Below are 26740 nucleotides of genomic sequence, written 5' to 3'. Positions count from 1 at the left end.
AAGCGGCTGCCCATGTTGGGAACCAGAAGTGTTTGCCACCGTGCGCGCTCACATTCGCGTAACTCACGGTTGCCGGCTCGCTTCATCGCTTGCTGCTGCCGCTGTTAAGGCCGCTTTGTTGTGTTGGGCCTTCTATAAACCTTCAACACCACGCCGATGGCCCCAGCGGTTGTAAAAGCGCGCTCAGTCGAGGGAGAAAAACACAACAGCCAACATATGGAGACCATTTTGGGACCACCCAAATCGAGCGCACCCAACACCCCTCGGGTGAAGCTGCAGAGAGAGCGGGTGGCGTATGCTGTGCGGAGCGCTCGCGTTCCGTTCGAGCAAGCGAGCGGAATTGAATCGTAAACACATCAGACGGATCTGGCTGCCCGGGCTTGTGCGGAAGATGAGGAGTTCGTCAATGCTGTTTTCGGGGGAGTTTCGGGTGGAAGCGGCCGCGCAGAGAATGGTGTGTTTGATGTTGCGTCTGCGATGTGAAACTGTGCAAGCGGGCGGTTGCAGCCCGTGGGCTGGCTAGGAGCGCGAAGCTGATCGTTTCATTTACAACATAATAACGTGCCGCGAGTTATGACCAGCAGATGGAGGGTTGGGGGAGCGAACGTTGGTGGAGTTTTATTAGATTTGCTTTGAGCTTGCTAATTGAAATGTGAGATGATAATTAAGACGAAGCTCTCGCGCTCGGATCGAAGGAGGAAGGAAGGGACCGTCAAAGAGGAGGCAAACTCACGACGTGATGCAATTCTTCGCTGTTTTGTGTGTTTTATGTTGCAATTTTGTATTGTTTTTAATGCTTTGTGTACATTTCCATCCCTCTAACTTTTCAAGCAACTTTTTTGCCTCCGTGAGATTTCGTTCATTCTGAAGTTCCGAACATTCCAGATGTTTCGATGGTGGGGCTCGGATATAAATAGCTTGAAGGATCACAAACAATACCTTGCAAGAAATGACATCAAACAAACATGACATTGATCGCCTGCAACGCATGACATTTAGACGATTAAACACAGGCAACACAATCCACTGTGTACAATTAACTCCGGAACCTCCACCCGGTGGAATCGATACAAGCTAATGACACAAACAGTACAATGACTTCCTTGTGTACTGACCAAAATAAAAAAAAGACCAAACCTGTTACTTCATCGCTACTCCAGTGGAACAACCAAGCAGGCATGTAATATCCCCCGCGTGAGTAAAATTTATCACCTCATTTGCTCGGGTCCAACCGTTCGCCTCTCGCATGTGTCACGATTCGAACGCGAACCCTACAAATGGCTTATTACGGTTTATAAAATCGGCCACAAATCTCTCGCACTCGGACATCAATTCGCCAAATCGTCTTTGCATCGGTTTCGTTTGGCTTTGTTACGTGTTACCTACGGCGAGACCAGGCCGACGAAGGAAACCCGGCCAACCAACCCTTCGGGACGTGCTTATACGCGCAGCTCGAAACGCTCGTCTTTGGGCGCTCAAGTCGTTGCCTTTCTTTCACGCTCGTTCTATTCTGTTGCTATGCACCCAAGCACCCGGGACTGCGACGTGGGTGGCCAGCACGCTGGCAATTGGCATGCACCGTGCACAGTCACAGAACCAGATATGCACGACATGGCATGGCGGTGCATATGCAAGCGGTGCAGCCTGCAAACGATCGGCCATTGCGAAGGTGTAAATTAATTGAGTTGTAAATTTTTCCACGTTTCCGTTCGTCGTCGGCGGCCTTCGTTGCGCGCGGGTCTTCATCGCGCGGGGTCGTTTATGTTGATGTGCGCCCCGTACCCAAGGCTCGGCATATAAGGCCCGGAAGGTCTTTGATACGCTGGTGCCTTCCCTTGCGCCCTGTCGCCGCCCGGTGGACATTTACGGGAATCAAATTTACCGCTAATTTTTCTTTCCCTTTTCCCTCTGGCTATGTGTATGTGCTTTTTTTTTGGGGTCGATGTAAAGTGATGGAGAGGTTGGAGAGCTGGGAATGATTCGTCCGAGCGAAAGGGACAAACTATCGGTTGACGATAAGCTCCCAGCAAGGCAGCGCGATCGCAGATCTGCCCTTTTTTTCTCTATGGCAGTCAAGTTGTGTGCAATCTTGCTCTCTTTTTCTCTCTTTATTTCTCTCGTTTACTTCGTCTATCTGTTTGCTTTCTTCGCGTTCGCTAGGCATTGATCATAGCCGCCGTGGAATCCGCCACCGAGACGAGTCGCGTCGTTGGTGGGCCGGGATTTGCCCGGTTCGCCCGAGACACTGGGAGAAACAAAAAGGAAACATATCTAAATCAATCCCAACCCTCCGGCGGAGACGCGAAAAGCCGGGGCGGGTGGGAAAAGGGCTGCCAAAAATTAAGCCACCAGACTTCCAGACGATTAAACTTACACGCACATAAGCGTAAGCTAATCAGTGGGACGATCCATCAAATTGATTAGCGTCACCCGGGTAACCGATCTTCAAGGTTCATTAATCCACGTGCGTCTATGCAAATGCTGCTGCTGCTGCTTCTGAGGACATTTGTTAGTTCTTCAGGGTAAGCTAATGGTGGTGGCCTGTTTGCAGCAGCAAGACATGTTCAAGGTGGGTGGGCACTCCTTTGCATCGACCTTGTCGCCGAAATCCAACGAAGAATTATCCCCCAACCGGTCATACTTCTTCCAAGTGATCCTCAAAGTGGGTAGGCGCCCCGGGGAAAAGAAAACATTTAGATAATTTCACCTGTACGTGGCGATCTGTCATAATAGTCGTCAGTAAATCCATCAAACAGGAATCCGAACGGAACCATCGGTCTAATGGGTTAATCTAATTCTCAACCTCCTCGCAACGAAGTGTTTCCAAATTCCTCTTCAGAAGCTCCGGCTTTATGACCACATTACGGTTATGAGTCATCGGCTCGCTAAGAGGATTTAAGGCAAAGAAGAACAGAGAACCGAACCACCTCGAGCAAACGACGCTCCAATGAAGATGTCAGAGCTTTGGACACGACCTTGACATGCTGTTTCGTGCGCGGCGTGCTGGATGATACAACGAAGCGGCGAAGCCTCTTCCAGCAAAGCGACAGTTCTTGAACGGTCATCAAGCGGCGAACCTGATTGTAGGTTTTAATCTGTCCGGAGCATTGCGAGTACAATATCATTACCTGAATGGGTGCATTTAATTTCGTTGTTTTTGTAGTGGAGTCGTATTCAGAGAGACCTACACCACGCTGGAAACGCGAATTGCCCGCATCAACTCGCGGGTAGATAGAGCAGATGTGAAGAAGTTCAGACAAGCTGGACCATGCGATCTTTTCGTTGTCTTGTGGTTTTTTTTCGGGAAGTTTCGCTTCTTTCGCCAGAAAACCCTAACCTCTGCATATCGACAGGAGGGCATAGAGAGAGCAAGAGTGTGTAAGACCAGGCGAATAAGACAACCTGACACGAATAGAAGAAACACCTCAGAAGACAGACCTCCATCGTTGCGCACGGTGGTCGATGGGATACTGTGTGTGTGTGTGTGTCGATTCCTTTTTACCGTACCCTCCGCCCGCGGGAACTTCGCTACCGGTACGGTCTGGGACCAGGGTTGCGCGCCTCCGACTTAATAAATATATGTTTTTCTTTATTGAAAACTATTCATGGGGGCATTAAAATGATTACTATATTCATTTGAATTTTAAGATGTCTTCATTAGGTTTCGGTTTTCCCGTCGTGTGCGATCGGGCCGACGCGATCGTCGAGCATCGAGCCCAAACCAGAAGAGATAGGAATGCAACATCAGAAAAAGCCCCAGACCAGAGGGAAAGAAGCGAAACGAATGTCTGATGCGAGGAGGAATACGAAAGACGTGAAGTTGTGATAAATAATCAGCAGCTCGTTGGGGATGGGGCGAGCACAGAGCGACAAGGGAAGATCTAGAGATTTGTTGATCGTCTGTGTTGATTCAGGAGGATCACAACTTTTAGCACGAAGGGCATTCGTACTGTTGCGTTGGATTGAGAAAAAAGAAGCTAATGAAGAGGACGGCTTTTTGTGTTGGAACGGATTTTAGACGGATCTATTGAGTGATATGTTCCCGGCTGCTGTCTTTTAAGGTCAGCAGATCTCTTGGTGCGCTCGGTACATGAAAGACGAGCACCGTGACGTTGTCACTTTGATGCACTACTGCGAGATAATTTAGCTGTATCCCTTCCCAGAATCAAGCCCCTGGCACTGGCTTTGGTAACAAAATCCGTCACACGAAGTCACAATGCAACGCACAGTATCCAGCTCTACCCTCCCTTGCTTGATGCGTTCCGAGCGACCGGCTATCAGTCATGCGCAACCGATGACAAGGGCGACGACGATGATGCGTATATGCAAATAAATGAACGCAAAAAAGCACGCCAAAAATCCGCTCGCATCCACATCCCACACCGATTGTGTGCGCGCCGCACTGCATAATGAGCCGAATAGTAAGATTGCGTCGAATATGGGCAAAAGCGAAGCGAAGGAATTAAATAAAGCCGGGTACGGGTCGGGTGGTACGACGCAGTGGAGCCCCTCCCCGGGAGGACGACGAGAACCGGCAGCGAAAAAGCGCGCGCGAATGTTGAACTCGCCGTCATACATAAATCACATAAATGGTGTACGGTTCACATTAGAGCTGAACATTATAGCATTACGAGCGGAATGAATGCCGTGAACATGCTTAATTGGGCCCCCCGTGTTGGATTATGTGTGAGGTCCCTGCTCGGAAGGAAGGTTCGAGCGCGGAGCACATGGGGCGGCGTGCATCGAGCGGGGCGCGGATGAGAGATGACAGAGCGATGCAGAATGGAAAGCCACTCCTCTTCTTGGGTTGGATGAATTGGAGCGCAAATTTGGAGAAAGATTGTGGAGAGACTTGGCAAGGGAAGAAGGAGCCAGAAGTTTGGGATTGTTTTGGCATGCTTCTGCTGCATCCAGCCTCGTACAATGCGTCACAAAATAGTGATTTAATGTTGAGTTTCAATAGAATTAATTCTATTATCTTTTTTTTTTGAAAAAAATTAAATTCAGTATTGATTTTATTTATTTATTTATTTATTTATTTATTTCCTCAAAGAAGGATATAACTTTTTGGCAAATGTGCGTCGTCACCAAAATTTGTCATCACCTGTACCCTGCGAGAGCCATTTTTTGCTGGTTGCCATCGGAAGGATCACACACAAACACACACACACACACACACACACACACACACACACACACACACACACACACACACACACACACACACACACCACACACACACACACACACACCACACACACACACACACACACAACACACACACACACACACACACAGTTCGCCTTCGATCGTCCGGCTTTAATCTCGTGCTCGTATGTTACGGCCTTCTATGATAACATATGTGGAGCATCGCTACTGCCGCTGGCAAGGCACGGCACGGTGTTGTGGTTGCGGTAGATCGAGCTCGCGATCGTGCGTTCCAGCGGACCAAGAGGAATCCTCCTCGCATGTGGTCACCGAATGCGGCCCGAAAATGAAGATATTACAGTTTGATCCGAAAAAAATCAAGCAAAGCCTTGGGGCGGTTCAGTTTCTTTGCCTGCCGTTTCCTTCCCACCGGGGAACGATTTGGTTTGTTGGTTTTTGGGCCACATTGGAAGTTTTGTTTCTTTTTTGCTTGCTCGCAGCGTTTTGATTAGTACAAGCCCATCAACCGTTGTGTCATGTGTTTTGAGGAATGTGTTTGTGTAGCATTTTTAAATCTTTTGATATGTTTTATGGTTTATCTTTGGTTGAGATTTAGAATGATGTCTATAAACTCCACCTGCTTTCTCCTTAATTGATGTCTTATGTTAAAGATCTCATTCCAAAGTGAGGTAACAAATGTAGTGAATTCTGCAACGTTTATCCCCCAGCAGCTTTGCATTCCCTTTGCTGCCATTCGCACCATGTGTCCACCGGCAAGCGAACCACATCGTCTTGGGAGGTATGCATCCGTCAAACGGATTCGCCCATCGTCTGTGCTCGCCGGCCCACAGCCAAACACACAAGGCATGGCCTTCGAAGAGTCATTCATGCCTACACGCCGGTTGAAGCCGAGCAGCGCGAAAGAGGGCAGAGGTGGTGTAACTGTTTGTAAAATAAATCAATTAAGCCATCGATCGTAACTGAGCCGACGATCATCTGGACGATCGGTTGGGCATGCACAAGCGTACACACACACACACACACACACACACACACACACACACACACACACACGCAGAGCGTAAATAAATATCGAACGCCCTGACGGATCATCGATCGGATGGACAGCTCGATTTGAATCGCGATTGTGTGGAGTTGTGCGACCCGAGGGGCCTTCTGCATCGTTCGATAAGCGATGATGCGTTTTGTCCGTTTTGCAGTGTTGCGCTGCACGTTGCCAAACGGTGCGATGCGAGGGGCAATCAAAGGGAGACAATGCAAAGAATACGGTCGATGATGAGATTTGAGTCTTGATCAATGGGTTTTTTGGGAGTCTTTTTTTTGCTGCTGTCTGATGGAAGCTGTTTTTTTTTCGGTGGAATCGTTTACTCAAAAATCGTCTTCATTCGGGCATTTGGGGTTGGCAGCATATACATGTACACATTGTGATGAAACCGGCGTCAATCGTTTCTCTTTTCCCGGCGGATCGGTTGAACGGTGGAACGCACGTTTTAAAGAATCGGGGTGTACGTGTTGTGGTGCCCGTTGGGTTACCGAATTCATCGGCGGCTTCGTTCGTTTCGCTTCGTTCCGTACCGTGGCCGTTGTGTTTCGTCGCTTGTTTTTATTCCCCCGTACACGCTTTTGATTGATGTACGGAGCCAAACTTTAATGTCTTAATTAGTTCGAACGCAGGGAGACGGCCACGCTGGGTGTGCTGTTCCGGGAAGACGAACGAACAGCATCCAAACATTCTTGGCGCTCTTTTGTGTAATGGATACCGGGGCGGGAGCGTTTTTTTTGGGACAGCGGCATATTGACAGCGAACTGAAATGTCATCCTGCGCGGTATGATGCACTCGCCGCATGTGCATGTGCGATCAAGTTCAGTGACCTCCATTGTGTGCGCAAATGCATGTGTGAGTGTGCGTGGTTTGTGCTAATTCATGAATCTTCCATTAGATGATTGATGAACAAGCGTCATGGTAGGTGGATTAAACCGTCGCCCGAAAAGAGGGAGAAAAAAAACACACGCACACAGCTTCGAACGAAACTGTCGTCTGGGCAAAGAAAATTGATTGAAGGTGTGCGGAAATGGAATAGCTTAAGGAAACGCCAGCAGGAGAAGCAAAAAAAAAGATTGCCAAACGCACGGGAAGTTTTTATTTATCGCTCCTTTCGTCGCCACACACACACACGCGGGTTGTTTGGTGATTCGCGGAAACATCAGACGCGCACGTCATCGAGAACGGCCGCCACACAATGGATCGTTTGGGAGGTGTTTGGCTGGCCGTTTGAATGGATTTTGTTAGCATATTTACAATGATGAATGGATTTCTTTGCGCTCGAAGGGTTAATTCAATGCTAATTCAAGGTTACCGCTCAATTATGCAGCCTGCCGGGGCGGCGGAGTAAGGGTTTGAATTGGAGACGGTTATTTTGAAGCTGTTTAATGTCTCAATCGTAGGATGGATGTGTCGATTTCAAGAAAATGGAATTAGATACAAATTTCAGAACGAAACGCTAATTAGAATTAAATGTTGAAGCTCGATGCTGTTTTATGAACCATAAGTCAATCATTTGCTTTAATCTGATCACTTACAAATGTTCACAATTATCTCGCAACGACACGACATTCCAGCAACACGACACATCGTCGTACAAGGCAGTCATAAAACAGTGATTCTGTACATTCTGTAACCAAACATGCACACACCATTGGGTTGAGAAGTAATAGCGCTGTATGAGCTGTAAAACATTAATGCTCGTCGTTCCTGTGTCGCAGTGCTGTGCAGCTTTTATTACCCTGCTCGTCTGTCTGTATTAAAACCCATACAGCAGGATACAGCGTTGCATAAAATGGTCATAAAATTATAGCTTTTAAATCGTCCATCCCCTCCCGGTGAAGAGGATTTCTAGCGAGGAGTGCCACGGCACTTTAAGTGTTTATGAATCTGAGCAATGAATCATAAACACTACGGGCGTTGAATCGGAATGGTCGATCAAAGCTCGGGCGCAGTTTATGGCATGCATTAGGAAGAGGCCCTGCATGACGCAACAACACCTAAACGCTTAAGCTAATTGTGGCTCATGAACATTTGAGGGAAAAACCAATTCAATCAACGTCAGCCTTATCCGAACGCAGGCCAAAATCTCAGACCGCCCAGGGGTTCTTCGGTCCGAAAATTGGCACCATTACCGATAACCTCAAACTAACCACGTAAGCATATGCTTCCTATCTGTACCCTTCACAGCAGCTCGGTCCGCCTCATAAAAATGCGCCTTGTGAGAAGCGTGTGGCCACTTCAACCGATACTGCTCTTCAGATTTAGCTCTCAATTATCGATAAACAGAATGTGAGAGTGCGAGTGTGGGCAGGAGTTGGTGTTAATTTTCTGCCACCGAAAGCAAAATAGGAGAAAAACAAACATCACCATGAACCTTCCGGATCCGGTCGTCCTTTTCGTGGCGTGGCGGAAGGGGGAAGTGCGTAAAAATTTAATAAAAGTAAAACACTTCGGGCCTCGGCGTGAGGGTGTGAAGTGACTGCTGACACACCAGCCAGATGATTACCCCCGATGGGATCAAGGGATACTGTTGTTGGGCGTTGGATAAACCAGTCGTAGGATGAGGGTAACAACAGCCCTAATATTTCCAAGTTGGTCCAAGTCGCCCTTCTCTTCCTTGCGTTGCCGGGGGAAAATGCTAAAGTGAGGGCATTCCCGTTGCTATGGAGAGGAGAGCGAGAGAGCGAAAGAGGAAAATTGAAAATCATTGCCGTTTACCACGCACCGTGCGGCGTAGGGAGGGGTAGCGGGTAGAGTGTCGAAACGATTTCATGCTTTTCTTCTGCCACCGTTCAAGCTGGAATGCTTGTGCTGTAAAAAAGAGGGGATGAAAAGAGACAGAGCACATGGAAAACTTTTCAGTGCATCTCGCTTTCGCTCTTTGCGCTTTTGTGGCGCGCGCGCTCGTGAGTGTGAAAAGCATTATGTTGTGCAAGATAAACTCAATCGATGGGATGGGTAAGAGGAACAGTGGAACTGAATGCTGAAGAAGCTATCGGAAGCAATCGTCCATTAAATGGAATCGGTACGGGCAAAACGGCGATGGGTCGAAGGAGTGCCGACCAACGGAAAATGGATCGATTCACTTTTGGCACGAGAAGTTCATGAATTCGGTATTATATGACCGCTTTTTTCCCCCTCCATCAACGGCAACGAGCCAAAGGGGGAGCGGACAGGAGCGCATCCCTTTTGGAGGCAATTTCACACGAAGGGCACGAAGGACTGCTGGGCTGGATTGGACACGATTAGCCTTATCATCGGCAGCAGATCCTACCACCATTCGGTCGTAAAGCAATTTAGCTAAAAGTGTGAGTGGATTATTCAATTAAACGCTATTGGTCTGTCCGAGGGCGTCCGTATGGTGCGGACAAAGGATCATTAGGGTTGTGATTTAACCCACTCGATAAAAGAAAGCGTTGAATGTGTAGCTGTATTGCTATTTTGAGACTGTTATCATAATTAAACGAACTCTTCTCTTGCCACCGCACAAAACCGCAGCAGATCCATTCCATGCGCCACATCGTTTTGTGTTGGGCACATCGTTCTTTGTGTGGTTGGAATAATAAATAAATACACAATTAAATTACACACCCTCTTGTTTTCGGGGTGTAGCTTTTGGGGCAGTAATTGTTTCCCACATTGTATCCACTACTAAGCTAGCTTGTCCAGTAGTGCTGACGTTGATGAAACTGCTAGAATGATTGGTGACTTTCGCTGTAAATTTAGAACTCTCGAGCCATTTTAGGGGGCGTAGGATGTTACTACGCGCAAAATACACTCACCAGGAAGCTTAGAATTCATTCACGCCTTCCACTGACGGATGGTTGTTTGGTGTAAAATGTGATAATATCCCATTCACTCGGAACTGTCTCTAAAAATGCATCCAACATTTAGCACGAAACCCACCTCGCCCACTTCCGGAGGGAGTCGCTTTTTCGCTACAGTTTGGAACGAATTTCCACGGAACGAATCGAAAATGTTGGCATTTTCCCTGGCAAAGCGTGCCGATTGTACAGAGCGGGACGGGAAGCAGCAGAACAGACACAGCGACATGAAGGATTTAATTAAATTTAACTTCATGACAGTTTGTTAAGATGTGACGTTTGAAATGAAAACCGGTGGCGATTGAATTCGGGGGGAAAGGACCGGGGGAAGTTTGGGCGAGGCTGCCAGCATTCGTTTCGCGCACCACGGTACCGTGGTGGAAGGTGGAAGAACATTCGGCTCGATGTTGCCGTTTTTCGCCCCCGGAGGCAGGATGGACCACAAGCGAACAAGGATTAAATGTTCAAATCTGCAATAGTGTGGCGTCTAAGCTGGCATGGCCACTAGCTTGGGATGTTGGAGGCAAAGCGTGGCAGCGAACACGGGCAGCGGAAAAACATGACAGATTCAGTTTGAAATTACATTTTATCCCAACCTCTTCACTACCTGTTTGGGTTGAGTGTTTGCGCGTAGATGTTTTGCGTGCTTTTTTTACGCTGCTCTAAGGGATAAACTCCATTGGCGCTTTTCGGACGGATGGGAAAAAGATGGGCAGTGAGTGAGCGAGAGCGCCCACTTAGAGCTTGTAGTGACATTCTCAGCACGGAAGAACAAGATCATTTCGGCTTGCCAAAAGGAGGATGCAAAGGGAAAGGGACGCATGTTGAGCTGCTTAAAATACAAATAATTAGTTACTAAACTATGTCTAATTAAGATTTTGACGATGTTGTTATGCTGCGGCGTTGGGGGTTTCCCTTTTCTTGTAAAAAACGATGTATGTCGGTAGTGATTTTCGCACCGTGTTTACTTCCTGGGTGAGGCCGGCGGGTTTTGGGAAGGATTTGCTTTATTATTAGCCGCACTTCTTGAGATTGGATGTTGGAACGGTTAGGTTAGGAAAATTGGTGCCAATGCTGGGATATTTTTGGCACACTACCGCGTGATACTGGCGTGAAGAAACCGACCCGTTAATAGGTGTGAGTATGCTGTTAAACGTTTGTGTTTTGTTGAATGGAATGCCGGTATTGTTTTGCGAATGAGCTCCACGGACTGTTTGCGTTGATTGATGTTGATATGAGTTGACATGTACTGGGCATTAATTAATCCTGAGCTATTCGATGCTTTCAATTCGTTTGATTGACGCAAGAGGAACCATGCTTGTGCTATTGGAATGTAATTTTAATTCAATTTTCAGTTATTTTAATTGAATATCGGCTTGAAATTATTCACAATATACACAATCTACACGCTATGAAGACGTTTGCACGATGACGACAGTGCTTAAATGTGTTTCCGTTTCGACAACGTTACTCAGCGGGTGACATAAATTCGCTTCTTACTACGCACGCGGCCGATATTTGATACATTTAATCCGTGATTTATAAGCAAATCCACTTCCCGGGCGGAATGGCGTTTAAATCCTTTTTTCCTGTCCGACAGTAAACCTGATCACACACAGCAACGTTACCTTTAAGTCGGACTAAAGCCACCAACTTGCTCTCGTTCGCTACCTTTATCTCCCACGTATGTGTTGTGGACCATTTGGAGCCTTGGTTGGGGTGGTATGTTTTACCAAGGAGGAAATGCTTGACGGCGGTCAGGCAGCAGACAATAAACACACAAAAAGCACACTCACACCCGCGTGGCGAACCGTTGTGCCACTATAAATAATAACAAATCGACCAAAAATAAAGCCATTAAACTGTCAGTATGATATTTATTGCGCCGCCTACTGGCATTTGTCAGGACCTGCGATCGGGCAGGGTGGATGTGTGTGTGTGTGTTTTTGATCATTTGCGCATGTATGATCATCGTTTCCCTTGGCACGGTTGACATTTTGTGGCAAACAGTTGTTTGAGTGTGTGGGCGCGAGTCCGGAGCGAAATGTGTAATTCGCACAAATAAATTCTGCTGCAAACAATGTGCAGAGTATCCGACAGACACACAGAGCGGCTTAACTACCTCACTTAGCAGGTGCGTTGGAGTGCATGTTGCGACTTTGCTAATTAATCTTCTAAATTGAAAGGATATTTTGATGTGTAAAGTAGCAAAATAAGTGTATGATTTGTTTGTTTTGCACACCTCTTTGATCTAATACTATGCCACTTTTCCCTCCAAAACGAACAATCGTCTCATGTTTTAAAGGTGTTGGATTATTGGACCAGTGTTTCTGCACTCAGGCGTCGGAGGTCGAAAAAGGCCTTCTTAAAGCCGCCCTCGCAACGACCTTTAATGGCTGTTCGAAGTGGGATCGGTAGAGTGTTTCGATTCGGCACGGTTTTCTATCGATCGTTCATGCTCACGCTGGTCGCTATCGCACAGCCCCGGCGCGGGCCACTCATAATTCATACTATTTACGATCCACCAACGCAGATTTATGCTTCGAATAAATCGATACGAAAAATCGGTCGTTTCCTGGGCCCATAAACTCCACTTCGTTGTTGTGTTGATGTTGTGCTTTATTTATTTACCTTTTTTTCTACACCGACCGGACGGTTTTCGCTCACCTTTCAGGAAGGCCCCAGCATTACGTAGCAGAGGAGGAGGTCCCAAACGGGTGGATGTTTTTGTCCTCGTTGTTCCTACCAGAGAGCCAAAATGAAGGAAGCAGCCAGTAGGCTGCTCATAAAGACATTCCACCTGTCTCGTAAGGAATTCACCGTCGTCACGTTCCGTACCGCCACCGATCGTTATGATTGTTTATGTTGACCTCCTACGGTATGTGCGTTCCCCAACCCCTCCATCTGAGGTTGTGCATAATGGATCAGCCCCGGTAGAGAATGAATGGTTGACTTGGGACGGGAAATGCCGCTTTTCTTTGGCTGAACCAACTACCCTTTTTTACGACCAAATCGGCAGTAAATATATCAATTGGTTGTCAAACGGTGACATGCTGCCAAAACGATATGATGATGATGATGGTTGGTGGAGCTGGTTGAAATTGCGTGACGATTATCGATTTGTGGTCTTAAAGGCACAACAACAACAAGCTCTTGTAGAGGGAAGACTCCATAAAATGGAATCAAACGCAACAGAGTGGTGAAATTTCTTGTCCTTTTATCTAAATCAATTTTATTGATTTTTAAGATGACAAGCTTCATTTGTTAGGCAAAAATAATATTGTACAAAAATTGGATTCCTACTACAAAACCCTATTATTTTTACATAATTTATGCAAAGCTCACAAAACATTACTCAATTGATTGCTTGACTTAATACACTATAAAACGCGAAGCCAGCCTTCCAAGAGTCTCCATCACCGGAGCCTTTTTTCCTATCCAACCCCCTTGATAGTGTTGTAAGATGGGGCGTTGACGACGTTGTTACCCGTGTAAAATCAATAAGCAATAAATCAACACCTACGGATTGTCGCCATTTTATTTTTCATCCCATCCCAAACACGGCAAACGCGATCGAACCGGCGTGGCCGTGCTTTGGGTCGGAGCGTATTATCGAGCGTTCTTCATTTTTGGTATGGAGTTGATTTTTCTTTCGGGGCCAGAAAACAATCGATATTCCACTCACAACACACACACAGGACGGGACACACTGGACGGGCTGATAAAATTCTTCACCGCACAAGACAATACCAATCAGTCTGTGAGGGGACTCGGGGAGCAAGAATGGCAGAGAAGAAGCAAAAGAAAAAAAAGGCACGCACACTGATTCGTACGTACCACCTGTCAGTGGCGAAAGATGGAGACGAAGATTTATTGCCCTTTGCGCTTTGCTTCAAGATCATTGATTTTTCCAACCAATAAAGGGCGTACGTACGCTTTTTGGCCCGAGTGAATTGTATCCTCCAAAAGAGCACCGGTGAAAGTGGAGCGATGTTTTATTTTCTTTCTCCGTATGGTTCTATCTCACTGCCTGCAGACATGGCCGCCCTTCTTCCAGTTTTATGCGAGATTTAAAGATGGATTGACACTTTAAAGAAAGAATAAAAAAGCGCAGCAAATAAAGAATTTGTACACAGACGTCACCGAGAATGGGGCTTTCTAGCTTTTCCAATAAACTGCCACCGGCAAGCTGCTGCCTCTGCTGAAGGGCGAATCGAATGTTGATTTATTAGCTCACGCAACCCCTTTTTCCTCAAGGATGCTCGCTGGCTTATCATGCAGTGGACTGTGTCTGAGGACTGCTGCGAGGGCAAAAAATCATAACCCTAACCTATCTCCCGAGTGCCACCCTCTGTACTACAGGGTGTGAATAGCTTGATAAACCCCAAGGAAACAAGTGTGTACTATCAGCCCCGTCCCAGCAAGCCGACTGTTGACACTTTATACCCGTGTAATTCAATAAAGATTAAAACACACACACACCCGCAACAAACTCCTTTCTTCTCGGTTACCGCGGAGGAAGTGTCCTGATGACACTTTAAATCCCCTGGATCTGTTTGTTTATCCCAAACCCCTACACAAACGCCAGGGACTGGGAACACGTGTTCTACAAGAAAGATATTTGTTCCCTCGCAGTTGTGCCTGTGGTTCACCCTCGGCAGCAAGAAGTTGATGGGTTTCCTGCCTGCAAAACGGTATTTGTTGCTACTGCTGCTAACAGGTTTTTCCCCGGTTCCGAAGAAGCAGTGTCGTGTCCCCGCAGAAGAATGGCAATTTTAGAAATCGGGCTGCCGTTTCGGTTGCTAGGAGAATGATTTTTATTGGATTAATTTGAGGATTATTATTGCTTTATTACACCGAGCATAAGGACGTTCGCTCTGCTTTCCCGGTTTGAAGGTCACACCGTCTCGTCGGATGGTTTGGAGTGGATTTTCGGGTGAAAACTTTCAAGAACGCACATTGAAAGTCGAACGATTCCGCCCGAGAGCTCCATTTAAAACGGGCAAGCAATTTGTGGTGAATGGGGTGTAAACGGGCACGACGGCATCTTTGGGACGGGGTAATATCTTTCCGCTCAATAGAGTGCGGGATTTGATGACTTCTTGGGGTGCGAAGGTTTTGGAGGGAGACATGCAGAAAGATAATGTTTGGTTTTTGTTGGTACGCAGCAGAAGGAGAGAAGAAACGTTTAAGGACTTTAAATGCGAGAAGATTGCATAGAACGCATTTTTAAAGAGTTTTGTCTAGAACATGTATAATAATAACTTATTTTTCTCTATTTCTCTTACAGGAAGAAGTAAGTACTCGATGAGCAAAGCAAGGCATCTTCAACCCATTCTCAATAATATCGTCTATCCGTAAGTATAGAACTTCCTTCCTTCTGTTCCCAACACGTCCCCGAATCGGTGTTGATTGCGGAATCAAGCCATCACCTGTGGAGAAGCTGTCAAATGGCATTAGCGAGTGGTAGTCTTTATGGCCATAAATCCGCTCACAAACACACCCAGGCACAGATCGATTACCTACCGGATCAGCACAACGAGCGCGAAACCCCTCGTCTCCTCCCATTCGCTTCGCTTGTGGTTTCGGGCGCAAGGCCACCCGATCCGACGACGGGATCAGAAACGTGTGATCCCGTTGTCACTTCCGATAAAGGCAGTCGCATTCGTACGATTGATCCTTGTGGCGATCCCCCGTAGCTCATTTGCTTCCTCCGCAACCGTTCTCCGTTCTGGGCGAGCACCGGGCGACAAAATCCAATTTAATTAGTACATTAACACATTTATTGACGGACACGATCGCCGGTTCGATCGCCGATCGTGCGACAGGAAGGGGGGCAACCTTAATGTGCAAAAATAAAATATCACTTTCATGTCATACATCACAAAATTGTCAACGTATCGAGTTACCAATCCGGTGCGGTCGGCCAGAGTGTAAATTTTTTGTCACCTCTCTGTCTGGGCGAGAAGAGCGATATTTTGCTGTTGGTTGTTTTCCTCCCATTATTCCTGTTACACCAAACGATCGATTCCCGTTTGCCGCCCGTAATTACGTGATCACGATCGTCACGGGTGCGTCACATGGGAGAAACCTGTTTTGGATGTTCTTATTGCAACTGACCTCAAGGGAAGCTCATGTTGTAAGCTTAACGGTGTTTAAGTGCATCAGATCAACAACAAAACGGTTTTGGGTTGATTTTTGACATTTTGAATATCGTTTTTTTGTTGTTGTTAACCCTTCACACGCGGCAACAAAACCAGAGCAGCAGCAGCAGCAGCAGCACGTCGAAATAAACCTTTTAACCTTCGGGGCTCGACTCGGGTGCGATAATTTCACAGTCGATTGCTCACCTCCAGACGGCGTGCAGTGTGTGTGTGTGTGTGTATGTGCATCCCATGTGCAATCAGCATCAGCGCACGGTGAACGATCCGTTTCAGTGACAGTGACAGTGACTTTTCACCACCAGCCACGCTGCACCAGCCTGCTCCACTTGAACCGAGGAGATGAAGAGAAAATGTCAACGTCAATAATTGCCGCTTCCTTTCGCAATTAATTTTTATCCGTTTCGTCATCGTCCGTCCGCGTACACACACGGCTGCTGCTGCTGCTGCAGCGGGCTCTCGGGACGCAAAACGGTTGGACCACACACAGCGTGGCACTGCACCGGGAGCAGCACAACCATAATATTTGGTTCCTGTTTGGTCGTGCTCGCGCTGGGTGCGTGTTGATGAAACACCATTTTTTAACCGCCACAGCACGTTTCCCTTGGGACGGGATGCTTCCCCCACGTTTGCTCCCTTTCGCCCCTCAGCCGATCCGGTGCAATTAGTGCATTGGTCCGATCCTTGGCAGGGAGCTTTTCACGAACCAGCAGTTTGGCGTTGGCAGTACGCATTTGCTTAATTACTGGTGAATGTGTCACAGTACGTCAGCATCACGGGTTCGTGTCACGATTGGGAGTAGGGCCGAGACTCTTGCCCCTCTTGCCCCGGTAGCCACAGAGCACGATCGTTGTCGAGCTGCCAAGACGATGTAATTAATCCATTTTCACCGGTGCTCTTAATTTCGCATTTTTGCAAACCCCGGTTTTCGCTGTATTGGGGATGAAGAGTTTGCAAAACATCCCTCTTACAGAGGGAGAGAGAGAGTACTTTACAGTGGGTGTGTGCATTTTACAACGCTTCATAATTCTGCGGTACAAGTGTCATCGTGTTACGTTTGGCGATCGTCACGCAATTGACCAACGTTTGTTTTTGTGGACACAAGGGACGAAAAATAGAGAAGACAAAAAAACGCTAGAGAGCTAATTGTTATGCTCAATTTAGCCGTTGGCTGAAATGTTAATTAAAGCTAGAAGCTAGATTCACCCAGTTTTGGGTTGGGTTTTTGTGTGCCGTGCTAGTACGTCACGGATGGCCTTTCCCTTGCAGAAGGTGCGCCTCCCGACTCGTACGAATTTCGAGCAGCCGTATGAATGATTTGCGAAATTTTTGCCATCTCAACACACACACACACACAGAGCACGGGAAAAACATGCATATGAATGATGGTGAAACATTCCCGCACCGGTGAAAAAGATTAGATGGCACGACAGGGCTCTGTGTTTGTGTGAAGGAATTTTTTTAGGAGAGGATATGAAGAATGGCATGTCACACACGGCGTGCACTGGGAGTGCATTTGAGATTTTGACATATTTAAACACGGGAGTGGAATGTTGATTTGCTGCTGAACACTCACTGGGAAAAGATTGGGAACGGTGAAGGGGAAGCTCCCAGCACAAATTGTGACACGAGTTTTGCCTATTCCCTTCGCCCTGATCGGCGGTGCAGCTCGATCGCTAATTAAATCAAATTCAACACCTCTGCCACGGCTGGTGGTCCGATCAGCCGCCATTGTGTGTGTGTGTGTGTGTTGTTGTTGTGCATATAAAATGGCTTAATTCGTGTGATTTGTTTGACATCTCTGTTGCGTGAGCCGTGTTGTTTTATCCATCCATCGCGTTGGTTGTTTTCCCGCCCGCAGACACAACCTCGTCAGTGCCGAAAGAGCGTTCAGCGCAATCATCGCGTGTGTAGGTGTGACGCGTGTGTTCTTTCTAAAAAGGAAAAGCCTCCCACCTGCCCACTTTTCGGTAAAATCGGTGTTTTGCTGTAAAGGTGAGGTTTAAAACAAAAGCAACCTTATGGAGCGGTTGTCCGGAATCCCTCGCTTCTTTCCTGTACAGCCGATGATTATTTATGCCCCGATCCGAAGGGCCCTCTTCCTACGGTGCCCTGATCCCAATCACCTTACTCGACGCGATTGCGATGGCGGAACCCATTACCACATCTACCACATCTTCACGGCAGCACAACCCCGCTCAGGGAAGGAAAGTTTTCAAGGGGCTTGTGCGGTCTGGAGTGACTCTTGAGAAAATTGTTGGAGCTAAATTTGAAACTTTTGCTATTCGCTCGCTCCGCACGCTTCCGAACGGTCGGTCGGTCCACGGGGAGGCCTCCCACGGCTGTACAAGAAGCTCGGAATTGAGTCGGTACCGGGAGTTCGTTACCCAAAAGTAACCCGCATCCAAAACATCCCTAACAAACCATCCATTTACGAGGTTGTTAGATTTTACGGTGGAAAGATTTATGTTGCTCATTACTTCTCTGGTCCAGCTCCAGGGGTGGGAGAGAGGGAGATGGTGCAGGAATGCAGTACAGGGTGTGGTACGGTACGCTGGGTTCGTTTGTCGGGGGCTCACAAAGCAATTAAGCATTTAAATTTTAGCCAAATAACTCACCGGTACATGAATCAGCAGCTCGTCTACGGTCGTCCCCAAAACGTCGAACGAGTATCATTACTTTCAATTGCCACTGGAAACAAACCGTCCGGAGCTTCTCCAAGCGGGTTGCCAGGTTGGTTGAAACTTCATTGCTTCCCTCTTTTGGGTCACTTTTGATGGGGTCAGGGGGAAAAGGAAATGCTGCTTAAAATAACTCTCCAGCTCTCCACAGCTCTGCACAAGGGAGTCGAAAAGTTGTCCCAGTGTTTTTAGGGCCCTCTTGTGGTACGGCATGGATTGGGTTGGGGCGTCGTAAAAGTGTAGCTAATTTCTCACCCACGGCAGCATGCCAGTCCAGTGGAGGCCTATTTTGAACGTCTTCAGGAGCATGGCGTTTGTGTAGCTGTCGAATTTCTAGACCTTCCCCCGAGTGCATGTCTTGAAAAGTACTTTCGAAGCGTCCTGATGGGGCCATTTCCTCCTGAAGGATACACCCTGGCCCCTTTTACACGTCTATTTGTGGTTTCAATTTTGTGCCGCTTGACAGTTGCCGATGTCATTGGGTTTTTGGCAGGAAAGTTTGCTGGTAAAATTGTGCTCTTTGTAACTGTTTTGTGTTGGGAATGGATGGAAGAAGTTGCTTCGATTGCTCTATCGACATCATGCTCACACACTGTTCTGTCTTTTTGCTGTAGCTGAAGAATGTTAGTTAAATGATTTGGATCCGGGACGAGTTGGACGGTTTTTAGGGATGTTGCTCCTCCTATTGTTGGCTTTCGGCAGCTTTAGTCGTTCGGTCAAACACTTCAATCGATTGAGACATATTGAGCAGAGTGAAGCTTTCTGTGCTTCAACCTACCAAACCAAACTGCTCCTTTTCGGAGTGTGTTTTCCAACTTCTTGAGCTAGTCATGACAAGCAGCACATTCTTCGAATGGCACTGCAAACGGTGTGGCCGCTTGAAATTGAACAGTTTTCGATTTAATTAATTGTTTTAAGTTTTAATTAGAAAATTCCATCGCTCGGGCCAGGGGGATGGTTTTTTGTTGGGAAGGGATGGGGATGGTTTCATTCCCCTCTCTACGGTGGCTTGTTGGCGCCCGTCTCAGCTGATGGGCCGTGATATAAATGTTATTTCCTTTATTTGTGTACGGTGAGTTGCCCTCCGCTGCCTGACTGCTCACAGGTCGAACAATCAATAAATTATCGATTATTTTTGCAGTGCTCGAGAAAGCTTGAAGGCATTCATTCGCTGTTTATCCTGAAATGTGGAATAATTGCAACATCGCCGTTTATTAGCCAACACCGGCACGGAGAGTTTTGAAAGGCCGAGTTTAAAGGCTTAAGCCAGTTTCAGTTTCAGAGTTATGGATCGTTTTTTTTGTGCTGCTTTCGCGCATAGCGTAGCTGCTCATGCCAGATAAATAATCGGCTGCATTTCACTCCGGGCAGCCTGGTCAAGAGCCGAGCTAATGAGGATCATTTCTTTCAAGGATCTTGAGCGTTAATCCGACGGCAATCTCATTTCCATCACGAGCCCACAAAATCAAACAAAATGGATGTCTTCGACCCATTCGACGGGGGGGGGGGACTGTCGATCGCGTAAGAAGCACTTTCCGACGGGGGGGCGGACACAGCGAGGATGCTGGCATACATTTTCATACATTCTTAAATGGTTCGCTGACACAAAAATGTGGGACCAATTCCAAAAGCTCGGCAGTGTTTTGGCTTGGCTGGATTCTTTTGGCGTGTTATGTGTACCCGCTTATGGATGCAACATGTGGCTCAAAGTTTGTGCCTGATTGCGAACGTGATCGCGAACGGTGGGAAGAACTGGTGCAAAGAGGGGAACGGGAGATGGGGGGTCTGTGTCGCTTTGGATCCTTTCTCCCTTCACCGGTACGTGCAAAACGCTCCACAGCCGTCAGGAGCAATTACAATAAAGCGATATATAAAGAAATTCCGGTTAATGTTGCTGGGGCCGGGACCACCCACGACGGTATTGGCATCGGGCCTGTCGGGATGCTGTCCTGGTTGGCATGTATCTTGATTTTGCTCGTGGTCGTGGCACTTTATTTCGACCATTTTTTTTGTGCGTGTCTTTTTTGCTTCCGCTGCTGCTGCTGCTGCACCCAACCGATGAAGGATGAGAAGATGTGATGGAAATCGATGAGAGATGAGAGGCTATGTGGTGTGTGAAATGATGGAAGTTGGCCGAGTAAAAAAAAAAACAAACCAAACAAATGGGCTGGAATGTGGATGGGAGTTTTATTTGCGAGCAAAGAATTTGGTCGTGAGCGAAGCAAACCGTACGAGGAAGAAGCTAAATTATGAATAAGGAGTGAAAATTTAACAAAATTGATTTAAAAACAGTGATAAATATTTATTGAATGTGTTCCAATTTGTCGTACTGACGCATATTTGAATTCTTGTGCCGCTTGTGCGGTCACCTTCTTTTGCTGCTGTTTTCTTCTTCCCACTTCCAATCACCTTCCAGCACCACTCAACGATCGTGTGTGCATGAGTCACCGCGGTGAAGTGTTTGCACGGCGCTCGTACCGATCATTCTTCTAATAACCTTTCGATGTTGGGACAGTGGGAAAAAAGCAAACATTAGCAACAGAATCGAAGAATCGGTCTATCTTCGAAAACGGAGGGGCACAACACAAAGAAACAACATAACCTTTTCCACCAGTCAGTACTCCGAACGCACGTCATCGACAGATCGAGATCATAAAAGGGGGAAATGAAAACATTATGCGGTGTGTATTTTTATTCAACCTTTCCACACCACTCGGGCCATTGTTGTAGTTCGTGTTAGACTATTGAATAGACAAAAAAAGGGATCTAGAATGGGGGAAGGAAGTGCAAAAGAGTATTTTTTCTAACACTCTCTTGAAACGCCCCTCTCTTCGGCAGAGGAATAAGTAAACACAGGCGAGCGAGAGCGTTCAATCCTTTTTTCGAGTGTTTGTGAACATGATCCAGAATAGAGCGGGGAAACACGGACGCTTGAAGCCTTCTAAGCGAGTTTTGATCACATTACTTTCCTTGTGTTGCCACAAAAATGCAACAAACCCACCAGCACAAAGGGAAGCGGCGATCCCTTCGCGTAGGTAGTGCAGTGTACCACACCTACTCTTTCAAGGCGCATCTTTGTTTAGGCGCATAGAGCGCGTTTCGCAAGCGTTAGGAGCGTAGAGGAGCGACTGTGCGAAGCGTTCCGGAAGGACGGGGCTTTTAATTGAATGAAGTAATAAAACATCGTTTATGAATTCAAAAACAATTAATTACGGTTGGTAAACTGAAACCCTACTGGTTGGGGAGGCAGCTGGAGCGGCGCTGTAAGGAACGCGATCGGTAGTAAGGAATGCTAATTGGCCGAGTTTTACGATCGGACAGCCGGCATCATTTCCCATCCAAGACCACCCACCAGGAGCGCAAGCCAGTCCAGTCGATCAGCCGTGCCTGCCTGCCTTCCTGCCTGCCTGCATAGCTGGCTGTGTTTCTATGGGCCGTTGCACAGTCGATCACACGGGACCGAGGGCCCCCGGGTACTTCTGGTGTTGAGGAAATGGGTGCGTGCGCGCGAGCGGTTCTATTTACTTTTCCTTTGCGCAATTGCGGATCATAACAAACGGAGTGGAGCAGTTTTTCTCAGCTGGCCCGCTGGCAGCTACTGCGGCCCGAACGAAATGTGGGTAAAATATTAAATGTTTGATTTATGAAGTCGGGGTGTTGCAGAAGTGGGGTGAAGTTAGTCTGTTTAGATTTATTTTGTGACAAAAGCCACGGGATGGGGTATGCGGTATCGTTTAGGTCCAGCGGGATCGTGTTTTTGTCACGAAAGTTGACCGCACGCTGTTGCTAAACGGTGCACATTTCGAACACCATTTGTCGTAGGGGCCGTAAATTGTTTCCTCGTAGTTAAAGAGTTTGTATGAATTGTGTGACATTCATTTTCCCATGACGCTTACGTGATGCTAAGCAGCCAACAGACGACAACAATGTTTGTTCCATGCCTTTTTCCACCCCCTCATGTTGAAACCACCGTGTTCAACATTTAATAATGATAAGCATCTTGAAGCACTCCATCTTCTACAGCTAATCGCCCATTTGAAACAAAGATCTCGCACGACAAAGTCATCGTGACGAACGCAATCAGACTGCGGATCGGTGTAAAATTATCACCTTCATGCATCGCCCGCTTTCTTCGCTGTTTGGCGATCATTTCCGGTACAAGGCGTTTGCCCTTTCCTTTTTTTGAAAAAACTGGTGCCTTTTTCTATGCCCTTGGTCAGTCGTGTGGTGGGACGGTCGTCAACACGAAACAATTTTAGGATCAGGCTTTACTCAATCAATCGAACATCGAACTAAGTGCCCGGATCCGAGCAGCGCTCTCTCAGCTCCGATGCAAACGATAGGGATTCAAGCTCATTGAAACAATATTAAACAACAGTCTTGATCCATTCACACCTTTGTTGGTGTGTTTTGTTTGTTTAGTTCGTTTTGTTGATGTAACTAGTTTTCCACATCCTTTCCTGCAGTGTTTCTCTTTCCTCTTCAACTGTGTCTGGATGTTTAAAAACCCCACCAGCAAGAGGATCACTCTTGAAGGGCAAATGAACAGACACACGGTATGGCACGGAGCGTATGCAGCGCCGGTGGCGTCTAGCCCAAGCCCAAGAGAAGAGTAGGAGTTTTCAGATCCTTGGGAACTCTTCCCCCTTTGGGGTGGAGAGCTTTCCGAGAAAAAAAAGCCCCTTTGGCACACTTCCACACATGCCCGTGGTCACGCAGCACAACACCACTACCAGTATCGTCATGATGATGATGATAATCATCGCGATCATAAAATAATGCACGACATGATACTTGAAGGTCTTTGCGAGAACACAGCGATCGAAATCACGGTGATGAGCCTGGGGTGAAGCATAGAATCTCCCGTGGACCCCGTTCCTCGGATCCGTACGATGTGGCGCGATGGGTTCAAGTGGCATACGATAAACAAACAAAAATACCACAAATGGGCGAGTTATTGTTCCCGTGTACGCGCAATCCGTGTGTACCATCTGTATGCGGTGAAGCTGTTGGGGAAGACATGGAAAAGGAAGAAAAAGGGCCTCCCCGCCTCCCCGGGTGTACCATCTTGGCAGGAAAAGCAAACAACAAACGATCCATAACAACATGAGCGCAAACAACATGACGACAGGCTCATATGGATGCGTCTTTCGTCGAGGTTTTCCCTGTGACTGGCTTCACTGTGTCAGCTTCTTTTTTTTACGACTTTTAACCCGCTTGTGCGCAAACCCGCTTAGTACCTTCTGGCCACTCAAACTGTCTCCAGTGCCGGTGTTAGTTTTTTGTGTGTTGGTATTGTGGTGTTGCTCGCAGCGCTAAAGACCTTATGGTTTGGGTTTGGTTCGGAGTTGCGTGTGGTGTAAAAACCGTTCCCAGCTGGCGCTTGGGAAAAGCGCTGGGACAGGGGAGCACAAAAAAAAAACCCCCGAAGGTGGCCACCTTTTGGGCGCCATAGGGCACACCGGTGTGCCCGGTGTCTCGCGCGCCAGCATCTTGACGCAACACTTGAGAAAGTGCGCGGGAAAAATCTTCCCAAAACTATCCCGGTGGTCCACAGCTGCCAACCAGACAGACGTACTTCTTTTCTTTTTTTTGTGGGGTCAATTTCCGTTTTCCCTTTTCGCTTTCTCTCCAAGACGCACACACACGCACACGGAGTTCTGTACAGACGGAAAGGTTCTAATAGCCCTGTTACCCAGCCAAAGACGGAAGAGACGCTATTTGTACATCAATTATTACGCATCGCTACCGTTTGATTATTCGTTCGCATCGGTCCGTGATGAAGTGCTGCAGCGAGCGCTCCCAACGAGCGCCTTTTATTTGATCCCTCCCAGCAGCGCCCTGCCGCTTTCCTAGCACCCTACTAACGAGATCTTTCCTGTCCTCCTTTTTTCCCTCTTGTTAAAGGTCCACGGACGCGCAAACCAAAGAAAAGCCCGGCGGAAAAGAGTAGCAGCGGCCCGGCACAACAGAGTGCCTCCGCGGCGGCCCTCGCCGATGACAAGCGACCCCGGACGGCGTTCAGCGGGCCCCAGCTGGCACGATTAAAGGTAAGAGGTCTGAGGGGGGGAGTTCACTTTTTATTTCGACCACTAAATACTTTAATTGCTGTGAAATGTAACAGTGAGGTGGAAAATGGTTGGTAGCCTTTCTTTTGGGAGCATCTTCAGCAAGCAACGGGAAGTGTTTGGGAAAGCAATTTGGTGGTCTTTTTTTTTTTGGTTGAAGTGCCCCAGAACGAACGCTCCAGTTCTGTTGAGGTTGACTTAACGGTGATCTTGCTACTTGCTACTTGCCTTAAAAATGTGCTAAACGCTCATATTAGACTCATAATTATAATTGGAACAGAATTGTGTGGAATTTCAGTTTAACCCTAGCTTTTCCTGCTTTTCTCTTTCTCCTTCCACCACCCAGCACGAGTTTGCCGAGAATCGGTACCTCACCGAGCGCCGTCGCCAGCAGTTGAGTGCGGAGCTGGGGCTGAACGAGGCACAGATCAAGATCTGGTTCCAGAACAAGCGCGCCAAAATCAAGAAATCGTCCGGCCAGAAGAACCCGCTCGCCCTCCAGCTGATGGCCCAGGGTCTGTACAATCACTCGACCGTCCCGTTGACCCGCGAGGAGGAGGAGCTGCAGGAGATGCAGGCGGCAGCAGCGGCGGCAGCCGAATCGCGCACCGGATCGGCCGGCCCGGCAGCTTCCGCGACGGTAGCGAATGCGTAATCTCCGTTCCACGAAGGCGATCGGAGCCTGTTCGGACTGACAAAAACCCTCCTTCGTTGCATCACTTTCAACACTATTTATTAATCGTACTCCCAGGGTTCGCGAGATGCAGGTGCATAACAGAGAGATAGAGAGAGATAGAGAGAGAGAGAGTGGAAGACGAGAACGCATGAGAAACTATGGCAATATGAAACGTAGCGCAAGCGTGCGCAAGAAGCGAAATATCTGTGATAACTAAATAATTGACTACTGTAGTGATTAGTACCATGGCATGTAGCATGTAGGCACATCGTATGTTCGACCCTTGTGTTCCGTGCAGTGCAGTGGGCAATGTGTGTACAGATAATCTTTAGCTGCTAGTGTATGGTTCTGTTTTTTTTATTATTATTTATTATTCATAAAGAGAAACGCAAAGGAAAAGCTGCTCCTTCTTCTCCTCAAACCTAAACCTGACCATACAAACACGCTTAGCCCTGCTGTAAATGAACTTATTAAAACCAAATCGTCCTATTATTCAGACACGCACACACAACAAGCGTTCCGAGCGATAAAACGCAAACCAAAATTAAGTCATATCTAGTTGGAAAGGAGTCCCGGTATCACGAAAGTTCAGGTAGTCAGGCCCGAAAACTTGTGTTGTTTGTGAAATCGTCGTCTCTTGCTATGAACTTTTACCTTATCGTGTGGAAAAGTGTAGGCCACCAGCACAACCACCAGCACAATCATCCGTTGAAAGTAATCCTTTCCTTCCAGAACCGAGGCAACGCAGAAGCGAAAAGAAAGCGTTTGATTACAGCGCGTGGTTGAGTGTACAGTGCAGGCAAACGAGAAAAGCGAGCAATTGCAGGCGCTTCTGCCCGCTTGGCTGGTGTGGTTTGGCAAGTTTGGAGGCAACACCCGTAACTTGGAAGTAATAAAATATTCATAGTTCAATTAAAAGCTGTTCGAAACCGGTCCGGTTGCGTGCGTTGATGTTTGAGAACGAAAACAAACAGACAGAACATGAGAAACTTGGACATGCAAGTGAAAGAAAGTTCAGGGTAAGTAAGTGATTAAAGGCATCTTTTCTACGAAATGCGAACCTTCTGGCTTTGCATTATTGGGCGGCATTTGTTTTTCCTCAATAAAGCAATCAAT

The 26740-nt window shown here is 47.4% G+C and overlaps 1 protein-coding gene across 1 annotated transcript in view; it reads left to right on the top strand.

The window, feature by feature from the left end:
* LOC121596836 (homeobox protein invected) overlaps positions 1–26536 on the top strand; it is a 59733-nt gene extending 33197 nt beyond the window's left edge. The window contains exons 2-4 of the mRNA XM_041922129.1: positions 15329–15334; positions 24788–24930; positions 25295–26536. Coding sequence (XP_041778063.1) covers positions 15329–15334; positions 24788–24930; positions 25295–25603 — 458 coding nt within the window. The 3' untranslated portion in view covers positions 25604–26536. The remainder of the gene's footprint in view (positions 1–15328; positions 15335–24787; positions 24931–25294) is intronic.
* Positions 26537–26740: the final 204 nt, after the last annotated feature.

This window comes from Anopheles merus, chromosome 3R (assembly GCF_017562075.2).
Source record: "Anopheles merus strain MAF chromosome 3R, AmerM5.1, whole genome shotgun sequence".
Taxonomy (NCBI): domain Eukaryota; kingdom Metazoa; phylum Arthropoda; class Insecta; order Diptera; family Culicidae; genus Anopheles; species Anopheles merus.
The sequence above is the reverse complement of the archived record's forward strand: the minus strand, read 5'-3'. Positions and strand labels throughout refer to the sequence as shown.